Source organism: Ornithodoros turicata, chromosome 2, assembly GCF_037126465.1.
Source record: "Ornithodoros turicata isolate Travis chromosome 2, ASM3712646v1, whole genome shotgun sequence".
In the NCBI taxonomy this organism is placed as follows: Eukaryota; Metazoa; Arthropoda; class Arachnida; order Ixodida; family Argasidae; genus Ornithodoros; species Ornithodoros turicata.
Genome location: NC_088202.1, coordinates 86,494,936 through 86,505,475, shown reverse-complemented (window position 1 = coordinate 86,505,475; position 10,540 = coordinate 86,494,936). Strand labels below are relative to the sequence as shown.

General features: G+C 45.7%; 1 protein-coding gene across 2 annotated transcripts; it reads right to left on the bottom strand.

Annotated features, from left to right (window-relative positions):
- Positions 1-315: 315 nt before the first annotated feature.
- Positions 316-10,097, bottom strand: LOC135383811 (homeobox protein XHOX-3-like). 2 transcript variants are annotated; one of them, XM_064613128.1, is made up of 3 exons: positions 10,057-10,097; positions 2,073-2,260; positions 316-1,538 (listed from the first exon to the last, which is right to left on the bottom strand). In XM_064613128.1, the coding sequence occupies exon 3, from the start codon at positions 1,515-1,517 to the stop codon at positions 987-989; it is 531 nt and encodes a 176-aa protein (XP_064469198.1). In that variant the 5' UTR covers positions 1,518-1,538; positions 2,073-2,260; positions 10,057-10,097; the 3' UTR covers positions 316-986. The 2 variants fall into 2 exon arrangements, with proteins under 2 accessions (XP_064469198.1, XP_064469197.1); XM_064613127.1 differs by lacking the exon at positions 10,057-10,097 and having other exon boundaries at positions 2,073-2,297.
- Positions 10,098-10,540: the final 443 nt, after the last annotated feature.

Here is a 10,540-nt window from a genome sequence, read left to right as displayed (position 1 = left end):
CATATATCCCTCTCCACAAGTTTTTTGAAGCAAGCTACCTCGTGCAAACAGGCTATTTGCGTGGGGGGGGGGGGAGAGGGTATGTTTATTAAGAAAAAAAGAAAGGAAAGGTTGGCCAGTCAAAGAACCGTGGCGTTTGCGTGGCTTAAGACATGGCTTAAGTACCGTGCCCCGAACAGTGCTTCTGTAAAGAACCGGATAGATAAACGAACTACACAAATTCACAGAATTTGACGTATTTTACTTCAGGATTGTTAAGTACGATATGTACAAATATGAAGCATCTCATACACAATATATACAGTCTCAAAAAATATGTACAGGATATAGATAAGCTATACGCAGTGGAAATGTTGATGGGATCGAGTGGTCTGAATAAATACAGGGTGTAAAGTACTGATAAGCCCGATGGCCGGAAAGGGAATCACTGCAACGTCTTCTCGCGTTTACGGACATCTTTAGGAGCCGTACGGTTTCAACTGACTATTTCACTATTGTGAACTACTTCAATTAATTATTGTCATGAGTATTGTTCAAAACGTCGTCTGTGGGGCCTGAATATGAAAGGCCGCTCAATTCTCTTCGATATCAGGAACAACTCTTTGGCGGAACAACTCTTGTCATAAACGCGGTGGGGAACGGTGGAAATACAGTGCGTGCACGGGAACGAGAATAAATACAGTGTGTACTTTTTTTTTCCACTCGTTTCGTACGCTGTTTCCTTGCAAAGCTCTCCTTTGCACTGTTTCATTTCTTCCTGTTTCTTACACAACGAATGTGAGTGCATGGCATATCTTGTATACGCGCAGCAATCAGTCTCATTGGGATTTTGTTTCTAAGAGTAAATTTCTATTTCGAATAGTAAGTGAGCTACGCAGAAATTCAGTAATCGTAGCACTCCCCATTGCGTTTAGACGGTCCACGATAAGAGTACCACTGTTGATACAGTAAGCGTTCATTCATGCACGGACTTTTGAAGCTTGACGTCACACTTTCTCGGAGTCTGTCTTGAAAGGTCGAAATAGGTTAGGCTTTGGCGTCTCTGTCGTTGCAGGCGTTTTCGTGTGGCCGGGAGCCGTTTCTGGAGACATTTGAGGAGGTGTCCGAGAGTGCGGATGTGATTGGTGGGCGACTGGAGTTTCAGTCGTGGGGTTGTAGCCAAGAAAGGTACAGCGGCATGATTCTGGCCCGGTACATGCCTGAACGGGCGGGCTGTTGCACGTCAGTGGAGTACCGGCAGGCTCCATGGAATGGCTTCGAAGGTAGGACGTTGGAGGAAGGACTGTGGGCGATGGAGGTCGTCCCGCGGTCGTGGAGGGTACTCCGTAACCATGGTAGCGATGGCCGCCCATGGAAGACAAGGCGGAATAATAGGAGAAAGGTAGTGAACTGGCCGGCAGAGGGTACGGGTAGCCGCCTGTGGCAGCGGCGGCGGCAGCGGCGTTCAGCATATAAGCGGCAAAGTGCGGGTCTGCGTATGGCCAAGCTAGGGCCATGCGCTGTCTTTTGTCCTTCATCCGTCGGTTCTGGAACCAAACCTGAGAAGAAAACGACGTCGCGATTAAAAGCTGGCACATCGTTGGTAATTTGTCGTCGATACGATTCCCCATATCCTGCATCTTTCCACCAAACAAACTTGTCACCAAATAGCAACCATTTCGCTGTAGAAAACAGACGACTCTGCACGAATAGAGGGCTAGACTCTCTGCTATCAGCTACGAACTGATTCAAACTCTTAGGGTTCAGCTCAACTTCACTTCTGTCCTACGCATCTGTTATGAGATTAACATTACAACTGGGGGCCGAACGTTTATTCAGGAAGAAACAAGACAAAACTGCAATCAGTAGCAAATCTTAGTAGACAAGATATTCACAGAACACGGCAAGCCAACAATCGCACTACTCCTTCGAAGTGACATGCATCACATTGATGAGCTTGGATTTGATAGCTCCCATTATCGCCTCGCTTTCGTGGAGTCCTTCCGCAATTTACCAAAGCTTGTAATAATTCATCCAGTTTAGAGCTTATACGTGTCACACGGAATTTCAGAAAGCATGATGCACTAACGAACCTTTATTGTACTCTCCGGAAGATCTAGCAAGGCTGCCAGCTCACAGCGTCGTGGACGAGACACATAGTTCTCCCTGCAGAACTCTTTCTCTAAGCGAGCCAGTTGCTCCCTGGAGAAGGCTGTGCGGTAACGTCGGATGCCGCTGTTATCTGTTGTTCCTCCGGATCCCGTATTGCTCTCAGAGCTACCTACAAAGACAGGACACACACATAAAGAACGCATACAAGAAAGACATAGGTAATGAAGTATATTTATGCGTGTATACAAAATTTCACGTATATTAGTACAGAGTCAACTCCCATTTATCCGAACTCCTCAGTTCCATTGCGACCGACCGCATATAAAGATTATGCGCATCATGAACCTTGCACTTGAAGTGTCTTGGCAAGCAAGTACAAGTGACGTAGATTATAAAGCTCCGAATGAGCAGCATCACTCAAGTATCTACAGGGATCTGAATTTTTAAAACATATATGTCAAATGGGCAAATCCCTTGTGTCATCTGCAGCGTAACACACACTGCGAGCGCTTTTCCTGCAACTGCTTTGATGATACAGCATCGAACATATGACAGGTCATGGATTGAACGAGGGAGCGTATTTGAACCTGACCAGGGACATCAACAATTCCGTGGTATGGTACACGTCATACGTCGCCTTCCGTCAGACACGCTAGGCAGAGGGCGCCGTAGTAGGACATCAGCGCCACGCAGAGGAGTCCTCAGAATTATTCGAGACCAACCACTTCGTTCGATAAGAACATAAACCTCACGATGTGAAACCCGGAATTATCAATCAGTCAGTCTAATTTTTACGAAGCATAGATGACTCTAAAAGGTATTCCTATTCAATGATGCTCAAAAGAGGCCTATGTCTTAAGTGCGAGCCTGCGGTGAGAAAGGCTCTTATCTGTGTCTGCTCTCGAGTGGTTGTCGTCGTCACCAAAATGGCAATCTAGCCTCCATGACGTTTGCCAGGGACGCGTGTTGGACCCCACCGGAAGTATAATTACCGCAGCCCGGATTTCATCCGGGTTCTTCCGCATAGAAGGTGTTGCCGCTTTGCGCGTATTTCGTTACATTTTAGGGCATCTCTGTTTGTGTTGGTTGGGGAGGGCCTCCCCTGTGAGGTCTTAGCGAGATTGACGGCTTCTACTAAAAGGCTTCGAGAAGTACGCGAGAGCTGAGTATGTTGATCCGTGATATTTTCACATCCAAGTACCGAAAGAAAGTGTGTTTTCATTCGCTGTCAATGGTTTCGATTTCAGTGGGTATAACCGCTCCGTTCTGGCATTAACTTGCTACAGTGGCAGATATCTCTGCCGTGCGTTGTGACGCAAAAGCGTCAAGAGATCTTGGCCTCAGCAACATTACTTCTGAGTGCATCATCCGAAAGAAGCGATTTTTAATGACACGCGCTCACCAGGACCCTGTGGATATATTCAGAAAATGTCAGTCAATGTTGTAGACGCGTACTATATCATTCGTAGGAAGGTCACACCTGGTACACTTCGATGTACGGCCTGGCACAGCAAAGGTTCACGCGAGAAAACACAGCCGACCCTTTTTTACAGTTCTTGCAGGAGTCAAGAAAAAGTTCTCCAATGAAGCTGCAGAAGGAGATTCAACGACAAAAGTGTTTGTAAAAACCGCGGGAGCCTCGAAAACAGCAGCACATACTACCTCATGATGGCCAGGTCAGAAGGGGGCATCCACCTACCACGTGGAGTGGACACTTTAACTGATCACCCACGGAGTGTCGTATATACGACATTTTGCAGATGCGCGCTCCACGGCCGACCGCCTGTCGCGGTCGACACGGGGAGGAAGGTTCCCCTTCTCCTCCCCCAACAACAAACACGACCCTAAGCTCAAATAGGGGCCACGTGCTCTCGATTGATGGCCACTGCCTCTGAAATGCGGTATAGACACTATACCGCCATCACAATATAGTTATATCTTTACGAGCTTCAGTTATCTTAATGTGTGCTCTGCTGTGAGAGCTGGAAGAGCTACATATGGCCTTTATTTCGCGCGGTGGGTGAGTCGGAGTTTCATTCGTTTCTTGCGGCATAGAAGGTTCTCCTTTCTTTGTTCTTAGAAACAGTCATGCTTTCACTGATTCGTATAAGGCGCATCAACGGATATCATCGCCACAATCGTCGCTTAGCCTTAAATTCATAGTACACTCTTGAAAATGAACTTCAGTTTTCCTTTATGCTTTATCCTGCTACACCCACTCTACCCCTTTCCTGTTTCTTGTTTTTGGTTGTTTGTTTATTCTTCTCTTTTTCCTAGCTCTCCTTTTTTTTCTTTTTTTCACCCACAAACGCGTTTTGGAGTAGCCAGTAGCCAGCTTTTGACTGGGTCGGGACTAACCTCTCCATAGTTTTCTTTCTTTTCCAATCCAATCCAATCCAATGAACTTCACCACATGGCACGCCCCTAGCAAACTATCATCCCGAGTGACATTGTTCTTTCCTCTGATTTGTTTAAAACGGGGGGCGTACGCCATTTGAAAAATGAAATGAAAAGAAGAAAATGCGTGTTGATATACTTCAGTCAACGAAGCCGAACATATATGGCACCTGCCCACCCGCGTACTGCGGCTTCCTGTCACCCAGGAACATCTTTTATTGCCAATCTACCATGACACGCCGCGAGTAAGCCTCAATGCTTCATATCGCGGCATGCGCTTCCGAACCCACGGCGAGATGATGCGTACACGGGCCAAGTCGTCCGCAGCAGCAGCTGTCGAGTGACCCACAGAGACAAACAACGATGCCATACGACCCCCACTGGCTGACTTTCTTCATCACGCGCTGATATCCCAGTGTGCAAGGCCTAGGGACACCACCTTGCGAACACACAAGCCATATTACAAGACGCTCTTGTCGAACACCGTGTTCTCCGTAGGGCCAGAGTTGGTCCTCCGCGTCGGCAGGGGGTGAGCATTGTGAGTGCGCATTCCGACGCTTAAGTGATGGATGAGCCAAGAGGCGGTCGTCGTGGAACGCCCACCCACGTGCTGGACGCCATGTACCCGTTCCAGGAAAGGGCGCTGGCCACACGTCGCTACAGACGAACCAGTACTCCTTGTCTTTCATTCAACCTCGTTGCGTTCTGAGTTACTACGTCTCTGTTCCATTTGCACAAGCTATACCTCTCAGGCGTGCTCCGTTGTCACGCGGGAAATTGAATGTCATTTCCAGCGAATGACATTTCCAGCGAATGACATTCAAACTAAATGTCATCTGTTCGCGCCACACAGGAACCCATAATGTTCGCTTGCAGAATGCGTGTATGGAATCCATTCATCAGGAGCCACGTATGCTTTCGATAGCGGAGGTGAACGTCAAATAATAGCAGCAACAAATAGAGTGATCGGACGATATGTCTTATAAAAGTTTGGTTATTATTATTATTATTATTATTTACTTTAAAAGGGTATCTTCACACACATTGCGAAGAACTATCCTTGCTCCCAGTCAACTTCAGCGCGGGAGTTTCATGTCGGCCGTCTGTTAAGCGCGCTTTCTACGTTCGTGCAATCACGAGCACTGACGGCCGAAATTTTCGCTTCCACTCTCTGTCTAAAAAAAAGGTCCCAATAGTGACAGAAAGAAAAAAATAAAAATAAATGGACGGATATGTCCTAGTATAATGCGGTCTCAATACTTCATCTATCGTCATTGCCATCGTTTGTGAATTACATTTTCTTCCTCTATGTAGCCCTATAGGTAGCACGAACGAATGACATTCAGTATTAATGCCTTGCCCTGGAAATGACATGCCATTTTCCGTGTGACAAGGATATAATATGCTATGTTTTCGTGACGTGACTGAAATTTTCGATGGAGCATCTCGACGAAAGTACGGTTTCAAGCGTTGAAATTGAGTTTTATGCAATCTTCCACGCTGATGCCCTCTCCCAGTGCATCTGTGGCGCGGCTCTGGACAGGTCACGTATATGTTACAAATCGATTTTCTGAGGTCGGTTTGCGCTGCCTGAAGTCAGCCCGAATAAAAGTCGACTGCATGTTCGGACATGTGTTTAAACCCGGCAGTTTTAGGAGTAGCGTTTAGGTACTTTTATCGGTACTTTAAAAGAATATAGGTACGTTTTCAAGGTAGCTTTTATTCATCTACCGGTCATGATCTTGGGGCCCCCACATTCGTTTCAGTGCCACCGTAACTTCTTCTCTTCTCTCTCTATACAACTGTTACGGACCGACATACACGGCTGTCGACAGTGGTGGGTCCTACACAGCTATGGCTTGAATATAGACAATTTCGTCAGCAGTGACATACAGCGTAGCTTAAACTGAAGGCACTCTGCCAATACGCAACACGGTGCGGTAGAAAGTAACATAACCTTCCCACTACATTCCTAACAACAACAACAACAACGGATAAATTAATGGTGATGAATGGGGAAATTTGCCACATGAGCTGCGGCCCACTACCCCAAGGCACAATGGGCAGGATGACATTACTAACAGTTCAAACTATAGACAATTGATTTACAATGTAGCACAATGCTAGATTCTGGGTATATACGCATGCTGAGTTATTCGCACGCTTGCATATCTCGCATAACGAACCTAGAGAAACGCGACAGCGACATGATTCCTGATGTCATCTGGATGAACGGAAGATGCAATAAATGCTATATGTGCCATGGGGCGCGATTTGTGCCGTCGCAACAATCAAAAACCAAATCACCTAGGCATCCTCCGTGATCACATCAGCTTTGTATCCACAGGACACAACATTTAGCTCTTCTCTCATGCGAAGTTGTGCTTCCTTCTACATATCGAGCATGAAGAGAAGACATAGATCGATATAAACTCGGGGTAGCTTTTCGAGGTAAGAATTTACGCCTTCCAATCAGAACGTCAATGTACCCTTGTGTACTTCTGACAATTAGGGTTCTTACTCGTCTGGCACAGGCAAGCCACGTAAGAAAACACGAACATGAGCGCTGTGGTGCATGTGGGTTAAAAAGACAGGCCAATTCTTGTATCGGCGCTCCACTAGTCGTTCTCGCTGTTTCATCAGGAATTAAATACTCCTGTTCGTTGGTTACACGTGTTTCCCATACGAAAAATTTCGTTATTTGGTGCACATCACCCTCGCATTTGATTTAATTTAATTTAATTATTCTTAAACGCTCACCTATGTAGAAGCAGAGCCGAGAGATCAAAGTGTCTACATGGTGAGACGAGGAAAAAAAATTCTATGGGGATAACATGATATGTGGGTTAGAATCACTAAATAAGTCACTAAATTTAGTGACTCTTGTGCGGGTGATCCTCAAAAGGTGCAACGGAAGCGATAGCGGAAGTTATAGGGTCAGCCACTGAATAGGTCCGTCGTTAATTTGTATCCACGTGACGCACAATACCCGAAGATGTAGTCATTTTTTTAGTAAGTACTTTGTCGATGAGCAAAATTCGTCGTCATTGTGTAATAAACCTGCGATACAAAATGTCTACAACAGCAGTAAAATATCGTTGGCTGTCGTGTCGTTGTTTATTGTTATTTCATGATATATGCACTGCATATACCTTAATATATACAGTCAGGGATCCCTAGCAAGCTAGGATGAGTGCCTATGTAGATAAACTTATTTTTAGAAACAATAAAAAAAAATATTTATGCAGTTCCTCAGCTTTATATGGCGAACCTCGTTCCCAAAATAAGCATCGCGCATATGACCAAAAAGAACAAGGGCACTTCTACAAATTTGAGGGCCTGGAATGGCTTGCTTACACCTGGAGCTGCTTATTATCTGTCCCCCTCCCCCTTTATTTTTCTTTTTCTATCACATCACATCACATCTGTCAGAAGAATGATTTCACGTTTTCAGTTTAATAATTAAGCAGTGTGTTTGTAGTATGTGTTGTTTGTTAGACAACCGAGATAGACAAGCAGTTGTAATGGCGGATTGCATGGTCGTGGAGTGTCTTATCAGATCATCCCAGTATGACCGTTGATAACGTGGCTTGCATCGAACCATATCAACCGGAACCAATCAGTGGGTAAGATTCTGAGTCACGCACCACTGAGATTGGTTCCAAGTAGGCACGATAACCTTATCAACGGTATACTAAAACTCCCTATTTATTTGTTAACTTATTTATACCAAAAGGCATTACACTTGGAGGGAGGGTGATTACAAAGCAAATACGGATAAGGTCCTGGAAGGATAAGACTGGACACCAGGGAGGCTAAGTTCGTTCAGTGTAAGAGATAACTTGATGCGTCGAGAAAAATAATCGGAACGCGTCTATTGGACAGCGGGTAGCCACAGCGCTGTCCAATAGGCGCGTTCCGATTACTTATCTCAACGCATCAAGTTATCTCTACACTGAACGAACCTATAACCTCCCAGATATGAAAGCTCGAAAATAATGTTGTAAACATGGTGTGAGCCGCTCTTCGTTTTGTCGTCTGTCATTCAGTGGCCTTTGTGAGTTTAAAATTTTCCTAACCCTGTACAAAATGTGCTGTTGGTGTCGTTATTATGCAGTGACTCCCCAAAGGTTTAATGCGATTTTACGGAACATGCGTTTTATAACGAGTACACGTCAAAAATTAAGAGGTAACGACCCCTCAGAAAGATAACGTACACGTCACAAGTGCGTCCGACAATAGAATTCGCATCTGCATTGCGGGATCCTCCTCAACTTCACATATCCACAGCTCTTTAGGTTGTTCAGAACAGAGCAGCGAAGTTCACTATCGGTGTCATGCTTCCTATTTCGTCGACCACACAAGCAGCTTCATCTTCCTAACCTCGATAAACGCCGTCTTACCATGACTACCCCTCTTCACAGATTCGTCCACAACATTCCTTCCTTGCCCTGCCTACCGTTCTTCAACAATTTTCTCCCGGCTTGACCATTTCCATTGTCGTACTGACGCGTTTTCTAAATCTTGATTGAAACGGTGTCCTCTCACAGATAGTCGACATTACGGATCATCATGCATTCAGGCACATATCTGACAACATACAACCCCCTTATTCCTCCAAGTTATACTGGTTACGAAAACTTTAGAATTTCCGAGCTTTTGAGTTGTCCGTTTTACATATTATATACTAGATTTTGGCTTTGACATGTTGTCTCGTACTACCAGTCGACAGTGTTACAGATTTTCAACAGTATTATCCCACACCCCATGTAATGTCCGCAAGGACCTTTTGGGTACGTTGATCTTAAAAAGAGATGTTGCTCCCCACATTCTATAGTCGCTTTCGCCACTTTACCGGGCATTTCTGGAAGTTCATGGCAAGCCAGCGGTTCTTTCTCCCGCGCCGTGTTATAACATCTTCGCACTCACTTTGCTGCAACGCGGTGAAAGGTTTCATTTTATATGCCGTTGACGTATCGCATTGGAACGAACAACACTGAGGCGGAAACTTTCTTAACTGTTGAGAAGCGATCCCCCTCTTTACTATAAAACCAGATTCCAAGAACAGTAATGCACAGAGAATACGCGTCACGGGTCATACAAAATTGTGGATTGCCGTCTCGCAAGCATTCTCACGTCGCCACCATTATCCCGAATATGAAATGAAGCGCGGTATGCTACGCCTGCTTGTCTTTCATATTCCATCTAAGACTTACAGAGGCAATCCGGTTCCAAAGCTAACCGGCTTTGGACGGCTTTTAACACCACATACATGCTTCCTTATGATGCTCGGGGTCACTGCGAAAAATATTTCGATTAAATTCGCTGCCAGTTATGTATAGTTCAATTCTACAGCCAGTTGTTTTGCTGTCGCGACCATCATTTTCAGTAGCTTCTGGTTTTCATTCAGCCAATCATCCGAGCCACCGAGTTGTGTGTAAACTTCCTGATTACATTTTATCATATCGCGAAACGGTAGTGACTCTTCACCTAACTCCAACCCAGAGCTTCACTTCAAGATCTTTGTGATTAGTGCATGAAGCGCAAGAAACACAATGCCATACGCACCTTTCTTGCTCTTCTCCTTTGGGTCCGAATTGAGAAGAATGCATCGGTCGGTAACACCCTTGTGGAAAGACACATCCGAACCTTTCGCTGTTTTAGCGTAGCTATCACTTTGGTTCTGCACCACTTGGGCTTCCAAATGTGGTGCCTTCACAGCACGCACCATAACGTCCCGATTGGCAAAGTTCTTCAGGGCTTCTTCGTGGTCCAACATGAACCTGTACGACTGCATGGCACTGGTCAAAGGAAGACGTGCGTGCAACCACAAGCGGTTTTCATCGACTGTAAAGAGACCACTGATCGACCCAAAGTCTCCGCCACGATGTTCCCTCCTCCTTCAGTCAAAAGGCAAGAAAAAAGCTGAGGACTCACTCACAGCAGTCATGAACGAGAGGCGGGGTTTGCTCTTCCTCAACTACCGCCTTCTCGCCGATGGTCCTGCCCGTTGATGACGTCGGGCGAGGTACGACCAACAGCCTAGCACTAT

Coding starts and splice junctions, on each gene's coding strand:
- LOC135383811 (XM_064613127.1), bottom strand. CDS start 2,294: ATGCGTTCTTTATGTGTGTGTCCTGTCTTTGTAGGTAGCTCTGAGAGC. Junction 1,539..2,072: donor TTCCGGAGAGTACAATAAAG/GTTCGTTAGTGC, acceptor TTTTCTTCTCAG/GTTTGGTTCCAGAACCGACG.